Consider the following 17,157-nt stretch of genomic DNA (forward strand, 5'->3'; position numbering starts at 1 on the left):
GTTAGGGGAACCTGGTTCCATTCTGGAGAATGGGGAGAGGCACGATATAACTAACTATGGGGGAACCGTCTACTTAGGAACGCTAGTTGTTAACTGCAGACCTGGGCTGAACCAGGCGGGTATTCCTGTGTCACATTTCTTGATGTTCCAGGATTAGTAGTTTATAAGCTGTCTGTAGTACAGCAAAACTGAATAGTGTAGTCTTGGGCCTAACATTGATTTCCAGGAGTTACTACTAGCACAAGTACAGAGCTCTCGATATTCACAGAGACCAGAGTTGCTGTTGGGGAGGCAGGTTTCATTTGACAGGATTTGGGGAGCTGATAGAAAAGAAGTAATTTGATGTATCCAGTACAGCCAAACAAATTCATTCCATCATCAGTATTATTTAGGATCTGATTCTTATATGTCAGGTATTGTGGTCCCCTTTTCTTCTGTCTGTCAGAAAGGTATCTTTGTTTCAGTTGCCCAATCTATTTAGGAATAAGTGAACTCTACGACTTAACAAGTTCCCATGACCTGTATGGGGCATTCATGAGCACCAGCAGTGTATTCTGTGTGGTATACCCCCCCCCCTTTCTTTTTTAAAGCGGATATTTTAGTAAGTATTCCATTAGAAGGCAGCCTATTCAAAATATAAAAGCATACTTCCTCATGGATTTCTGCAAAAATGATCCATGTTGTCCAACATGTTCAAGTGATTAAAGTTAGCTCTGTTGATGCGGCCTGGGGATTGTTTTTAGCATTATTTTTAGCAATACTGATAACTTCATGTTTCTAGTTCTGACGGATATGTGACCTTGGACTTGCAGTACAATACTTCTGCTCCATTTTTCGCAGAAAAAGCACTCTTGCTGTAATAGAACCTATATCGCAAAACTTACTCTGCAGGACCTAGCATTGTTTTCCTTCCTGAGCAGGGGAGAGAGATTGCCAAGGCTTATTGTAGCATTACTGTAACTGGGACCTTAATCTTTCTGCTTTCCTCTAGTTTTTACTTTAGCTTTATCGTTTGATTTTTTCCCCTCTGATTTTTGTGAGCATGTATTGTGTTTTTATATATATTTGTGGATTCATAAGCAATGTTTTATCAACATTTTCATGGCAAGTTGACAGCTATGGAATGTATTCCTCCTGCTTTCAAGTAACTGATTGGTTGTATTTTCTTTTCATTTTTAATAATTGGTATTTGTCTTCCTAGTGACAGACAAATTAAATATACTTACTACCTTTTTATTCACATTAAATAATGAGAGTTTTTAGTTAGAATTCTGCAATTGTGAGGAATAAGGAAAATGTCTTTCATAAACCAAGTAAGATATGTTGTTATATAACTGAGCTTTGAGCTTAGTGTAGGTTATTCTGATACTCCCCAAATTCCTTATGCTATTATAGTGATGCTCTTTAGTTGATCTTAAGGATAAATATTATAGTGTTTACAGTGCTTAGTTAATTAAAAATTTCCCCTAACTGCACAAAACCCACTTTCAGTCAATTAGTATCAAGAAATAACAATAAATATGAGAAAGTGAATTAAGATCAAATACTCCTAATAACACGAATGAATACTTTAAAATCTGTATATATATTTTTTTAAAAATGTATTTTATATGCAGGAATGTGACTCCACAGACTACGCTGGAATTTAGAGTGTGGAGCCATCACACTTTAAAAGCAGATGCTTTATTAGGAAGAGCCACTGTAGACTTGAGACAAGCTTTGGAAATACACAATAGAAAATGTAAGTTATCCTGAAGGATATTTTAAGTAGAATTATTATTACTAATCTATATATCAAAACTGGCAATCAGACTACTAACTATACATGTAATTACAACTGATTTTCAGTTGATGTCTTTCCTTGTCTCTTTTGGACATGTCTAACTGTGCTATAGAGAGCAATTTAAATGTAACAATGGGATATAATAATTTTGAAATATACACCAGAGTACAAGTTACTACAAACTAAGTAAACACAGTAGCGATTAATTGAAATGTTTTGTGGCAAACTAATATCTAATTTGCTAGAAGATCTGTTTTAGACTTGTTTTTAAAACAACAAAATCTAAAGTTTTTGAAAAGCCATAATTGTTCATGTTTTCCTTCTTTGGAATTGTTAATAGAAGGGCTGCATATTTTTCTCTCATAATTTAGCTGCCCAGAGAACAGTAGAAACCATTGATGAAAGAAACAATTGAGAAACTTCTTTTTAGTATATCAGTGATTGTTGTGTTCTATGTAACTTTTAACTTCTGTTGTCTCTAATAGAATTAAAACAGGTCTTCTTTATCTAATTCGCTTTTACATTTTTTTTTCATGAGTGCAAGAAGATGGTGAATCCACACTTTAAATTCCGCTCCAGAGTGGCAGTAGAATTCCAGCTAAACCAATTTCTAACCTTCCTCACAAGTTAGATACACAAATCTGTTTAGGGAAATGGAGGAAAGGAGATCCCACCCAACCCCCTCCCCCCGCTTCATTTTTCTGATTCTCACAGAAAATTGAAACAGGATGCAAAATCAAGTTGAGTTTCTTTAGCAGTATGAAAAAGATTTCTGCCCAGGATTTCACAGTTAAGCAGAAAACTTGGATATTTTTTAAGTGTTTTTTTTTTTTTTTTTTTTTTTTTAAGTGATTTCTAAAATGACATTATAGTGAAATAAAATACCATTTAAACATTGATTCTGACATTACGTGACCATATTTTTAAATACTTCCTAACAGAATAAATAAGTGATCACAAAAATAACTGTACCTTCCATACATCTAATGTGTGATGTTTTATGCTTTAAGTGTGTCAGAAGAAACTGGATTGTAATAGTAACAGCAAACAAAATAGTTAATATTTTGTCGGTGTAGATACAGGGATTGTAGGATCCGATAACCTGGCAAATTCTTTCAGGAAATGGTCGACTGAGTTAGTTGTACATTGCACTAAAGGTAGTTTATGTGCAGCTCTTCTGATTTTGATGTGTTAACAGTGTGACACATGCTGGATTATCAAGTAATTCAGTGATAGAATAATCTGATCAGTATTCTTCAGTGGTTCAGTTATTTGTACCTAACATAAAATGCAGTACTTGGCGCTTTACTGAAGAAAATGTAAAGAGGATGTCTTCTAAATGCAGAAACTTCAGAATTAGTGCTATTACTTTCTCCTGCTAAGCACTGTTAGTAGTGAGTTCCTGCCCATACCCCTCCCAACTTTCTTGCAAGCTCAGTTGGAGTACAGTGAACAGTTGGTCTGGTTTTGTAAGTTAAACTTTAAAATAATACAAACTAAACCAATCACCCTTTGCAGAAATTACAATTATGAATATGTATCCTAACAGCTCTGTGGTAGGCTAGTTTCTTTTCCCTTTTCTTTCACTAGCATTTTCTAAAGTGCAGATGTCAAAATCAGTAATTCTGTAGTAATTTAGCAGCTTTGTGCTTGCTCCAGCGAAATCCATTTGTAACATAGCAGTGGGTGTCTGCTAGTAACAGTTGCCCCACTACGTACAGTTGAATCTGTTTTTTAAAGTAACAGATGTCAGTATTGACCTTAGCAAAGTCTTGGGGATATCTGGTAATAGCTGATGCTAGCATTCCCTGTTTTCATGTTTATTGTTGACTTATGATGTTTATTAAGAAATTAAAAAAGTAAGGGAATGCTAGTTTAATGCACAGAAGTGCAAGTTGCATAGTGAGCTTTGACTTTAGCTTGGAACGCTGTCATATTTTGGGAAGTATACTGATACATCTTGGAAAAAAATAATCCTTTAATCTGAGACCACAAATACTAAAAGGCCGTAACCATTTTAACCTGATTAATGTGAACTCATAGCTTACTGTGTTTGCATTTCTGACGTGTAGCTTTAAATGCTGTACTAGTAACAGTTGATTTAGGGAGAATTATGCAACATCCACAGCATGTTTTACCTCTGGTTATGTATGTCTGTCTGTGTGTGTGCATTGCTTACCAGCTATATTGAATTTTTTTCACTGCACCATGTACGTGTTTTTTTTGTGTGTGTATGTGTGTATCTTGAAACGAAAAGTTTGTTAGTTTCTAATTTGATTTTTGATTGCTTGAGGTATCCTCTCTTACTGTTTAATCCTTGGAGTTGGAGTCTGTGAAAATGCTCCTATGAACTTACTAAAATATATATATATATATTTAAATAGGAAAGACTGTATGGAGTCTGTATTTATGTTATCTTCAAAGTGATGTTCTTTTTAGTTGTCTCTTAGAACTACTTTTGGAAGGTGATACAAGAAATGAACATAAGCTCTGGTTGTAGGATAAAGTTCCCTGGTACTTGTAACATGTAGCATTTGGATGTGTAGTTCAAAAGTTGTTTGACTTAAAGCCTTCCGGTGTTATTTAAGTAGTGCATGAATTCAGAAGGGTTTAGTGGAAAAAGAAAACCCGGGAAATCATTTACAATAAAGTGCTGAAAATACATGGATCCTATAGTATACGTAGAATACATTATGTAAATGGACAATTTATTTCTGTAATACACTGTGCTTTTACCTATAGCTGGTGTAAATTTACACAGTTTCAGAGTGATTTCTGTGGTGATTCAAATCATCTTAACATCTCACGTTACATATTGTACAACTAAATATATTTTTTGTTGACAATCTTTTTTAACATTGCTTAGAATTTAATCTTTCCTTTATCCCTTCTCTCCTTCTCTTCCCCTACCCACCCCAACTCCATTTCTAGTGGAGAAGGTGAAAGAACAGTTGAAACTATCTTTGGAAAACAAGAGTGGCATGGTGCAAACAGGTGAACTGACAGTTGTGCTAGATGGTTTGGTTGTTGAACAAGAATCTCTTACAAATATCAGTTCACCAGCAACCAGTAAGTTAAAACAATTCAACTGGATTGTAAAACTTTGATTAATATTTCAAACAGATGTAGTGGAATATTTCTATTGATTTTTGTTTGTTTACTGTTCAGTAGAAGTCCAGCAAAATGGTGAAGCTGTGCATGAAAACAGAGATGTTTCAGCAAGAAGTACAATAAGGTTGGAATTTATTTTTGCATTTTAGACTCTGTGACATATATCAGCAAATTTATCAGTTAACATTTTTGTGTGAATGGGAGTGATTTTCACTGTCAAGCCTTTAATTATTTTACCACAGGTTTTAGAAATACGGTTTGTATAATAATTACATAATTTAATTTGACAGAAATTAAATTTGCAACTTTGTCCTTCCCCTCCTGTTTGAGCCTGCTCTCCAGTAGTTTATGATTGCCTCTTGGAAGTGTAGCCCTCTGAAAATAGATTTCTAGTTGGCTGAAATTTTATGAAATCCTGGAAGTAGTGGCTCAGTGTGATTTCGTGTACTTATGGCATTCATTTTTTTTTTTTTCTGCTGTTTAAGAGACATTTCTGTTCATGTGTACCAGCTTCTTGCAATGTAGCATTTGAACGGAAGGAAGAAGAAAAAAAGTGTAAATGACTTCCCCTTCACCCGGTTCCTTTTTTAAGGTTGTTATCAGGAAGTTGTTGAACAGACTTGTATTGCATTTAGGAAGCAGTATTCAGAATATTAAGGCAAAGACTTTGCCTGCTTCAACCTGAAGTGGCAAGAAGAAGCCTTTGGAATCAATTTAGAGCTTCATTCTTGGTGCCTCCATCTTTATGCCAGCTGATGGACTGCCTGCAGAGAAGTAGGAGTAGACTGTTTGACCTCTCACCACTAGTGAGTCAAGTAGGTCAATATCCACATCAAATTAACATTACTGATCTGCCAGTTACCCTGCAGTCAGCTCCTTTCTACGTAAGTTTTTAACACAGGATGGAGTGAAAAAGCATACAGTTGCTATGTGTTTGAATGATAAGGACACATTTGTCCTTGTACGCTTGACTTGCTTCTTTTGAACAGAAGTTCTCCCATAGGTACCCAATATGAGGGAGGTAGGATAAAAAGTTACTTACACTAGTTTGCTTTAGAAAGGTTTGGGACTATGTAAAGTGAATTGAAATGCATATGCATAACACTTTGAAACACGAGCAGCAATCATTTGTTTTCATTCAACTGCTACTGCTCCTGGTGTGGCTTTTACTGTCATGTATTTACTTGACGTTTCTATTCTGATTACAACAATTTTCCATATAAATTTCCAGTAGTTTTGATTTACAATTTTAAAACAAGAAGTTTTTTTTTGTTGTTGTTTGCTTTTTAAAAAAAGGGATGGTATTTTAATTCTCTGTTAATACTACTCATCTTGAGTTGGGTAAGGTAGCATGGAAATTCTGTTTCTTCCTTTCGTATTCTGCAAAGTGGGACTTGTAACAATTTTCATGTTTTTTGTTATATATTTAACTTGAATTTTTAGCCACTACTCCTTGCGAAGACGGGGGTTGGCACTGAATGTAATTTTTGTAGTATGTGATTCTGGTGAGTGGCTTTAAGCATTCTGGGATAGATTTAAGTAAAAGTAGTGTAGTTTAACAGGACTTTGCATTCATAGGCCCTTATAGTACATGTATTTCCTTGCAGCCATTCAAACACAGCTTCTTATGTATATCTGTCCACATACTGCCTAAACATAAACTTCTTTTACTGAAGGAGTTTTCTTACTTACGTTATTACTAGAAAAAAAAAAAAACAAATAGAGGTATGACAAACAAAATTATTGTTCCAGTTGCTTAATGCGAGAAAAAGTTCTCCTGCTCATAGCTGCTGCTTTGGAATGGTTCCTAAGGCAATTTTGGAAGATGTGGCAGGCATATTGGTCTGCCCAACTCAATTCTAATATGCCATTACAAAGTAAAAGATGAAGAGGAAATGAGAAAACTTCTCTGTTTAAATTATCTAAAATTCTTCAAAACAACATTTGTATGTTGTTCCTTAATTGTCCTTGTCTTGCACTTGACTGTTACCTAGGCTGCATACACGGTATTATAAACTGTTGTGAATTTACCACAGTTCCTTCATGTGTTTCTTTTACCATGTTATAGTGTACAATTTGTTTTACTTTGCCTAACTGTTCTTCATGTTTGTACTAAAGTAAACCTATCTTTTTTTTCATTTTTACCAAGATCTGCTTGTGATATTTCTAATGGTTTAGACAATCAAGTACCTTCAAACTCTGTAGTACAGAGTGCATTCTGCACAGAAGCTATTAATGGAGACAGCTCACCATCTCCTACTCACATTGCAGCCAGACCCAAAAATACACCAGTACCAAAACCACTTGCAGCTCAGCCCGTCAACAGCACTGGTAAGAATGGGAGGGTTATGAGACCATGTACCATAAGGCTTTTTTGTCTAGTTGAAATGAATCTGAAGTTGAATCACTTTTCCTGTACATTTTTTTATTATTATTAGATTTCAAAAATACTGAAAGAATGTTTCTGGGCTTGAATTTATAATCTTGTGTTTTCACTTCCATGAATTTTTCTGGAGTAGGTTCAGTCTTAAGTCTACCAACTTTCACACTTCCCTGTGAATTCTCATCTTGGATGAAAGAAGATGTAAAGCATCCAAATCTTCCTTCCCTATCCCAGATGACTAAACCATATTATGAGTTTTCAGGAGGAAAACAGATTTCTTTCACAGAATTAATTTGAATAACTATAGTTAAGTTTCTTTTGCTATTGGACAAATCTGCTGTTTAGTGCTGTTAGGTAACTATTGTGCTCTTAATTGAAATGTGTTGTAGATTCTTTTTGCCTTCCATTAAAAAAAAATAAATACTTGTTTCAGAACAGATGTTGGCAAATAGTAAATCTCATTTTCTTCTTACACATAAAAACTTTGATATTGGTTATGATTAGAAGTAACATTCAGTAAAGTAAAAGAATGAAAAGCAAATATTTTTCATTATTTCTATTCTTTGGAGAGAGCTTTGCATCTAATCATGACTATGCTTTCTAAGTGCTTTCTATCTTTCCTCAGCTGATTGAGATTAGAGTGATAGCAGAGCAAAAAGGTACTCTTAAATAAGAAGAGGCAAGCTGGTAATAAACAGGAGAATGGAGACTGTCAGGCTTCCTGTAATAGAGTGGGAAATGTGGGATGGTAGGAAGATGACGGAAATAATTATAAACTTTAAAAGGTAGTAATTAAATCAGGTCTTCTGTGAAGTGTATCTCTATTTAGAGAACTTGAACTCAATTCCCTTCTCTTTTCAGTTGAAGGCCAAAGAGCGTATGTATTATTTAAGTGTTGTTCCCTTTTTAGGGAGAGAGATCCAATAGCTGAGAGATCCATTTTAAATTGGAATTCGAATAGTGTAATTGCAGAAATAATTGATTTGTTCAAATAGTAATATTGATGAAACCATACTACTGAGCTTGCACTGAGTCACTGTTACAACAGTTTTCAACTACTGTACCCACTGGTGGAGACTTTTTTGAGACAAGATGTAGTAGAATGAGTCTTCAGCATTTGTTGATGACACAGTTATTTTAGTTTTTCTTCTCACCGTTATGCTTACTTAGCAGGATTGTCATTTTATGTGATGTTGCCAGAATTGCTTTTTCAGATCTAAATGATGAGGTAATCAGCTGATATAATGTTCTATAGATCTGTTTTGGAGATCACCTTACTAAAAGAACAATTTGCCAGTTACTTTGATCTCTGACTTGATTCTGTAATCTCGTAGATCCTTTCATGTAGATTAATTGAAATTACTTTTTTAATGAAAGCTGAAACTTCAACTGACATTTTTTCCTATTTAAATAAAGCTGTTGCTAGTTAAAACAGACATTTGAAGAAAACTGATCAGGTTGTCTGTAGTTGCATTTTTTTTTAATCTCATGCTTTATAGTTGCTTGAACTAACACGAAGTCTTGATGTATTTCAGTGTTGGTTAACCTGTTCTGTGTGAGCTGGAAGTAGTGATATATTGCCCTGGAATAGTTTTGTTCATAAAGCAATGCCTTTATGGATTTTACAAATCAGCTGCTGCCTGTAAAATCATGCTCATCATTATGCATGTGAAGAAATATATGTGGCCCAGTGATAATTCCTTAAAGAAGTTGGCTTGATAATTGGAATATATTACCAATTTCTGTTTTATTGCTTGTAATTCTTTGACCTGCTTTTCTGTGTGTGTGCATGTACACGTGTTTTAGAGGAAAATTGAGACTTGCAGTTTGCCAATATCTGTTCTTACTTTCTGAGAAAGCAAGAAATTGCTGGCATTACAGAGCTATTGCATGTAGTATGTAGAGTCTAGCTATTATTTTTATTTGTAAGGATCCTATACAGAATTAAAATAAGTAAACTCTTTAAAATGGTGTTCCATCATTTTATAGGTACTAATCTATGGTTAATTTTTGGACATTTCTATCAATAAGGCTATGACTATAGAGCAATTTTAGTATTTTGGCCTCAGAACTCTAAGTTGATAGTATGCTATCAGAAAACTACTTGAAGTCTGTGTTGCATATTATATTTAGTCTTGAAGAAAAGTAGTTCCAACTCTAAAAGAGGTACGAACTGAGAAGCTTAAATAGAATTGTCACTGATGTTAGCCTGTTTTCTGCACCCCTAGTTGTGACTGATGTTGCATTGCCTTAAATAAGGACCTTAACTTTTAATGGGGGTCCTGTGACTACTGTACCTGATTTCTCTTGTGTGAGGCAAGGTCATGTGCTGAGATACTGTTCTGTTAAGCTCTACAGATGTATTACTAGCCAATTGGGCTTGGGAGTACTTAGGCCTTCTTAGCCCCTTTTTCCTTCCAAATCCATGTCTGCTTTAAACCTGTTATGAGATTATGCTTTCTTGAGTTGGATGACATTTGTGTTGCTCTTAAAAAGACAGAAATCAAATTACTTTGATTCTAAAATAATTTTCTTAAGTCTTTGACCTATATAAATTACAAGTGTCATGGGTCTGACTGGGATGGAGTTTGTATGCTGCTGTATTTTAGATTCGTGATGAAAATAATGTTGATTACACAGTTATGTTTTAGCTGTGGCTGAACAGTGTTAGCACAGAGTTAAGGCCTTATCTGTTTCTTACTCTGTCTCCCCCAGGTCAGTAAATACATGGGGAGTATGCGTGAGGTTGGGAGGGGACACAACCAGGCAGATGACCTGAACCAACCAAAGAGATATTCCATGCCAGTAATACGCTCAGTAATAAAAAAGGAGATGAGGAAGTTTAGGGAGGTTAGCCATCTTTTTGCTCGGGAACTGGCTGGGCATCAGTCTACCCACTGAACGTGGTAAATGATTGCCTTTACATCACTTGTTTTGTTGTCTTTCTCTCTTCTTCTGCTTCTTATTAACTAATTTTTGCCTTGACCATCAAGTTTTCTTGCTTTTATACCTCCTTTCTTCTTGGCCCATCACACTGTGGGTGGGTGGGAAGTGTGAGTGAATGAGTCTGTGATACTTAGCTAATTGCTTAGGTATGGTTAGCCCACAACAGTTAGCAAAATTCAGATTTTTAGGACTTAATGACCTTGTTGGGGGTGTGAGGAGGATTTTTTTCTAAGGCATACACAGGTGTTTTTTTGCTTAATTGTACAATTCTGTATCTCAACTCTAAAAAACGGGAAAAAAAAGTGTAAGAAATACCCCTTAGTTTTCTGTATTTCATACAGTTATTTAGCTCCTGATATTTTTCTTTCATCTCATGCTAATAAAGATTCTTTTTTGAATTTTGTACAAGTTCAAAGTTTCAAAGCAAATAAGGTGGTACTGTTTTGTGTGAAGCAGATGTCTACCTTTTGCTAATCTAAAGAATAGAATGTAAAGTTGAATTGAACCAAATATGCGGAAACTAAGGTATTACCTTTGCTGGAAGTATAAAGAATGGCTTGCAGATTTGTACATTTTAATTACAGCTTTAGCTGAGGCAGGTGCACTGTGACTTTTTTGTCATCTTAGGCAAAAATGCTGCTTATGGCACGTAGGTGTGAATTAAACATGTTCCTTTCTTTGTTTTGATGTAGCTTGCTCTACAAGTAGATCGTTAAAAAAGTAAAACTCATCAGAATCTGATATGCAAATGCTCTTATTTCCCATTTCTCAGTTAATGGTGAGTCATCTGCCTCTGCACCAGAAGCTGGTAATTCTTCTGTCTCCGAGGCAGTGGTAGGTTCAGCAGAAGCTCCCATGTCTACAGATTGCACTAACACTACAGTAGAACCTCAGTCAACAGCAGAAGCAGCTAGTTGTTCCGAAAGCCACGCTAATACGTTACCTGTTGTGTCTGCTGGACTAGAAGATACTGCTACAACAGACTGTGCTCAACCTAATGCCAGAAACAGTACAGCAGCAGATGCAGCAAAACCAAGGGAATCCTCCTCAACCTCAAGTGCATCCGGAGAGCCTGTAAGACAGCAGCCTGGTAATGTCAGTACAGAACCTTTGCCACCAGGGTATGTGCACTTGATTTTAATACTGTAATTGGGTTTGGTCTGAATGTTTATATGAAGAAACAGCAATTTATTTCCATATGGAGATTGCCAAATGCAGATCAGCTGGCTGAGAAGGGGTTATTTGATCTAAAATGGGGTTTGTACTGTGCTTTTATAATTGGCTAGTAGCTCATGCCCCAGAAACTAGCAACTGATCACTGATTTGCTGAGAAAGTAATATGATCTAAATAGAGGAACTCTTGGGCATTATGGATGTGAAAGCTTTTCATTTGATCTATTCAAACTTATTTGGGTTATAATTCATTGCTCCTTCAGTTCTTAAATTGTAAGAATGTAATAGGAACTAAGATACAGAGAAGTGAAAATGAGTAAAATAGTCTACAAATACTTGCAGGTGCTTGCAGTATAGGAATGTAGCCAATAATGTTAAAAACACAGATTTGAAGTTTCTGTATATGCTCAGAATAACTAGAAACTGTTATTTCTATGAAACTATTTGAGATTACTGTTGTAGTCCTAAATCTTAAGTACACAATTAAAGATATGCTTAAACATTAAATAAAAATGATACATGTTCCAGTACATACATCAATCTTAAAACAAATAAAAAACCACCACCATAAAAAAAAAAAAAAAAAAAAAAAGCTTTCATGTTTGGGTGAGAAGGTGTTTTCAGTAACTTAACTGAGGATACTGAAATTTCTGTGATATTCTAAACATTAAGTATTTTAGCATTTTTTTGAACAGTTTATTGCCCAAAGTGTATATAATTCATGCCATTGCAGCTGATCTTTCTGAGAGCCTGTCTTGTATCTGCTCCCTCTGAAACAGGTTCAGTAAGTAATTAGGGACAGTTCACTTGAGCTTCTGCATTTGGATAAACATGAAAACAGTAATCTAAAAAGACAGAAGTACGGTATGTACTTTGTAGGGAAATATTACAGGGTTCTTAATTTTGGGGTGTTATGACAGTGGATGCTCAGGTGGGAATTCCTGCAGTTATTTCCCCTCCCCACTTTTTTCCTTAGTTATTTGCTTTCCTATTGACAGGATCATGATTACCAGTAATAGTGCACACTATGGCCAAATGCCATATGCCACTTTGCCATTCTTCCCTGACTGCATTCTCCTTCCTTCCCTCCCCAAATCTAGTGGATCCTCTTTTATGTTCAGCCTAGTAACTCTGTAACACGCTTTTGCTTCTCTTTTATCACCTCATAGACTTGCCATTTAACCTCTTGAACTGCAGAAAGCATTTCCAGGAGTTCTAGAGGATACTTTGTAATAGTGAGGAAATGCACATCAAATTCTATGAGTAGCAAGAAAGATGTTCTGCCTATATTTTTAGGAGCTAATTAATTTCATTTATAAGAAAAGCATACATCTAACACAAGCAAGGGCTTCAGTTCATTGTCTAATCCAATTTTCCTCTCCCATTTATAAATGGCATATATTGTATTACAGCAGTTCTCAAGAGCATGAAACTTGAATTGCTTGTAATGTTTGGTCCTCTATCCATCTTCATTGTAAGGGCTTTGCAACTAAAACTGAAGAAGTAATCCCCAGGGATATCAGATAGAGAATTTACCAGGACAGGAAATAGAACCATGGGGAAAATTATCTGATAGTGCACATTTCAGGTTCACAATGAAAGATCCTGCTGTTTGTTGGATATAGGGAACAGTGCTTCAAAATGTAGATTACCTTTTTTTTTTTTTTTTTTTGTGAGAGGCAAGTACTTGAAAATGCAAAGAATGTCTCTAAACTTTCTGAATTTAGTTATTTTAGCATACAGACTGTGTGCAGTTACTTGGCTTTGTTTTCAGATACCTTAAATAGAATTTGGAAATGTTTGTAAATATTGATGTATGCTCATTTTATGTACCAAGTCCCTTAAAGAAGTCTTTATGGTGAAACCAGTTCAAGCAAGAAGTAAATGATTTTTATTCTAGTGAGTTGTCTTTGGTGTTTCGGAATGAGTTTCGGATCATTGTGTGTTCATTCAATAGCAAAATGCTTTTTTTGCTTAGTGAGAAATAATTCCTAAAGAAATGTTTTCACCTTGACTTATATGAAAGTCTTTTTTGTCTTGAAGATGGGAGCAAAGAAAGGATCCTCATGGTAGAACCTATTATGTTGATCACAACACACGAACTACAACATGGGAAAGACCACAGCCCTTACCTCCTGGGTAATGTAGACTTTTTTATTTAAATCTAGTAATGGTACTATTTTTATGTTGCTGTTTGGTTGATGCAAGAAGAACTACAGTCTTGTTTTTAGTAAGCAGCTTATTGAAAATGTATCATATCATATATCATGTAAGACATCTTAACTTTCAGTTAGCCTAGGGTTGTGTTCATTTGCATAAGAATGTTGGTGTATATATATGTCTCTGATTCTGATGACTTGTTCAAATGTAGCTGCTAAATTCTGTTTTTCTTACTTTAAAAGCATTAAATAATGAATGCTTTACCACCCTTATTTAGATGGCACAACTCGGTGTAGTGCTGTTGTTCCTGATTTCTGATTTTCAGAAAATTTGGTTGTTTATTTTGTATGTGAAACCTGCAACTTATTCATGGTCACAGGAAATTGCAAAGTTAAAACTGAGGTGACAGAAAGAGCTGAGGATGCTGTTTCCTGCAGTCTGTTTGCTCAGTGTATTTGTTCTTCTACCAATGAAGCTGGGGAGTACTTTTGCATACTTTAGAAATTAAAAACATGACTGTCTCTCTCAATACTTCATTCAAATACTATCTAGGAACTTAGCATAAAGAGAAAATTAGTTATGCGATGGTACTGAAAAACTTAGCTGTTAACATACGTGTTTCTTGTTAGCTGGGAAAGAAGAGTTGATGATCGCGGAAGAGTTTACTATGTGGACCATAACACCAGAACAACAACATGGCAGCGACCAACAATGGAATCAGTCAGGAACTTTGAGCAATGGCAATCTCAGCGTAATCAACTGCAGGGAGCTATGCAACAATTTAACCAACGATACCTCTATTCGGTAATTTTTGCCTAAAATTTATAAATGAATAGAGATATAGTTATACTTTCTGTTTAATTTTTCTAAAATGTTTTAATAACCATTCAACCATATGTGTTATATTTCTCATCAATAATTCAACTTCTGATTCTGTTCACAAGGTTTATAAGAATCACCCTTAAAGAAAAAAGTACTGCCTTCTGAATCTCCTTCCTAACTTGTGGACTGTATGATACTTAAGACTTTCAGTGGCTGTAGTAAGAGGTAAAAGTAGAGCACTCCCTTAGCTGAAAAGGAGTGCAAAAGCTGGGGTTTGGACATTTTGGATATTAAATGGCATTCAAAACTTCCCTAGTGATTAGGAGTCAGTACAGGTATGGTAATTCTTTTACTTTGAGCTCATTTTGAACCTAAGTCACCTGGTTCATCTCTGGAATTTCTAATACAGCTTTCCATTTCTGTCAGATAGTTGCTCACTTAACTGTTGGAAGAAAGTACCATGAGTAGCTTCAAAGAAGATAATTCTTGAGACAGATTTTTTAAATTTCTAATGAGATAAGTGAGATAGTTGTTTTTTCTGCAGTTAAAGATGATGCCTGTATGTCACTGTTATTCTGAACACTTTATCGTATTGGATCTTAATTTAATTAATGATGAATTAATTCAGTTGAGTTGAATAAATTCAACCCAATCTGGAGTGCTTTGAGAAGAAACCATTGCAGTATAAGTCTGAATCAGCATCATTTGGACTTCTGGACTAGGACTCTATACATCTGGATACCTAACTTTCCTTTGAATTCGATAGACCTCAGACATCTCAGAAAACTCTCACTTTTCCTGACCCTGAGATTTATTTGGTTTTGAGCTAGATTTATCCTCTCAGAGTACAGAATATATATATACATATATATACATATATATATAATTTAGATTATCATTCTTTATTGATTTAATAACTAACTCTTGCTGAAAATCCTGGACTCATTTCTCAGCATGTCCTTTCTGACCTTAGAATCATCAAATTAGAATTTGTCAGACAGAATATGCTTGAAGGAAGAGAAAAGATAATTGGACTGCTTGCATCCTATTTGTGTCTCTTTACAGTTCTATTTTTTTAAGTAGTTCATCAGCTGCATACCTAAAACTCAAATTCTGGGGGGGGGGAGGGGAGAAAAATTGAAATGATGTTGAAGAGAATGTGAATGCAGGTTTTTTGTTGTTGTTGTTTTAATTGAAGTGTTGCTGTATACATTTGTTTTAGAATTGTTGTGGTCAAACCACAGGTAACTTCCTTTGGTGACACATCAGAGCTCTGCTTGTTTAGCAGTTTATAAGTGAGAAAGTGAGATTATAATTTATTTTTTGGAAAAAAAAAAAAAAGGTGAATTGATCCTCTTAATAAATAATGGAATATTTCAACTACCTTGTATGGTCAAAGCTAAACCATATGAAGAAATTAAACTGGATAGAGTATAGTTATTATAATTACTTTTACTTTTTCTATTGTGTTCTCAGTGGTCCTTCTCTCAAACTGGGGACTTGAATTATCTTGCTCTTGATTTATATGCATTTCTTTCTAGCTTCATTCTCTTTTGTTGTGTTGTTGTAACAGTAGGTATCCTTTTTTTTATCATCTGTTTTATGGAATGTAGCAGTGATTGTATTACTACTTACAGACTTAGTATTAGTTTATCCCTGGCCAAACCCATTGTTACTTGCACCCAGTTGTAGAGTAGTTCTACCTAGAAAGACTGCTTAGATATTTCAAAATATTTAATACGAGAGAAGTTGCTTCAGACTTCTTGCTTCAAGTTTTTTTATCTCTTAATAGGCACATAGGAAGTTACACTGCAACTAGTTGACGTTACTGATTTTTAATACATTTAACATCCAGCAACTATATGCGTTCAAAGGAAGAATTATCCATAAGTGGCAAAATACTTATATAAAATGAATACTTATCCAAAGTAGGCGTGTTTTTTTGTTTGTTTGTTTAAAAAAAGCTTGGGAAAACTAATATAACTTTGTTTAAAAAACAACACTCACTTATCATACAAGTACTAAATTGATAGCTGTTAGAAACATTTCAAATGTTATGTTTTGTTTACTTAAAAACATAGTATTGGCTAGATAGAACAGCCGCCTTCATTCTGCAGATGGTTACCTCATATCAATTTGAAAGCTCAAAGCATGCTTATGTGTAAAATATCTTTGAATGTCATAGACTGTTTTCTAAGGATGGACCTTCATTATTAAATCAGAATGCAAGACACTGCTTGTTTACATCTTAGTTTTAACATGCAGCATACACTGCAGTACCATGTATAAATATGAATTAGCTCAGAGAGAGACTAGATACTAGAAATAATGTGAATGAATGAATGCTTTACTTGGGTTAATATACTCTGCTGCTTTTGTTATTGAATCTGGCTCATTGAAATGGGGCCACTGCCTAGTGTTACAGTTTGTTCTGTAAATGTGCATTGGCCAGCAGCCACATATAAACCTTTGGGCCCATTAAGAAGATCAGAAAACTCTGAATCATACCACCATTCACATCTTCGGCAGATAGCATTTTTTGTTCTGTGGTATTCTTCCTATACTTACCACAGAGAAGTCTTTGGTTACAGGGTTACAAGTCTTTTCGTTACATTGTGACTGTATAGATTCCAAAAGCAAAAAGGGCTAAGTGCATTTGTTGATGAGATGGTGGTAATTCTCATTTCACATCTAATGTGAAGAGAGCCTGATACTGAGTGTATCCATTGCATTTTCTCCTGATCCTTGCTCTGTTTATAGAAAACAGGAAAACATGAAA

The 17,157-nt window shown here is 35.0% G+C and overlaps 1 protein-coding gene across 4 annotated transcripts in view; it reads left to right on the plus strand.

Moving 5' to 3' along the window:
- Nucleotides 1–17,157, plus strand: part of WWP1 (WW domain containing E3 ubiquitin protein ligase 1) — a 61,819-nt gene that overhangs the window by 26,915 nt on the left and 17,747 nt on the right. For 2 of the 4 annotated variants that reach the window (XM_035318513.1, XM_035318512.1), the window contains 7 exons: nt 1,617–1,741; nt 4,715–4,852; nt 4,952–5,018; nt 7,044–7,225; nt 10,996–11,344; nt 13,440–13,535; nt 14,186–14,360. In XM_035318513.1, coding sequence (XP_035174404.1) covers nt 1,617–1,741; nt 4,715–4,852; nt 4,952–5,018; nt 7,044–7,225; nt 10,996–11,344; nt 13,440–13,535; nt 14,186–14,360 — 1,132 coding nt within the window. The remainder of the gene's footprint in view (nt 1–1,616; nt 1,742–4,714; nt 4,853–4,951; nt 5,019–7,043; nt 7,226–10,995; nt 11,345–13,439; nt 13,536–14,185; nt 14,361–17,157) is intronic. The other 2 variants (XM_035318514.1, XM_035318515.1) reach the window with 2 other exon arrangements.

The sequence above is a fragment of the Oxyura jamaicensis genome, chromosome 2 (assembly GCF_011077185.1).
Source record: "Oxyura jamaicensis isolate SHBP4307 breed ruddy duck chromosome 2, BPBGC_Ojam_1.0, whole genome shotgun sequence".
NCBI classification, from domain to species: Eukaryota; Metazoa; Chordata; class Aves; order Anseriformes; family Anatidae; genus Oxyura; species Oxyura jamaicensis.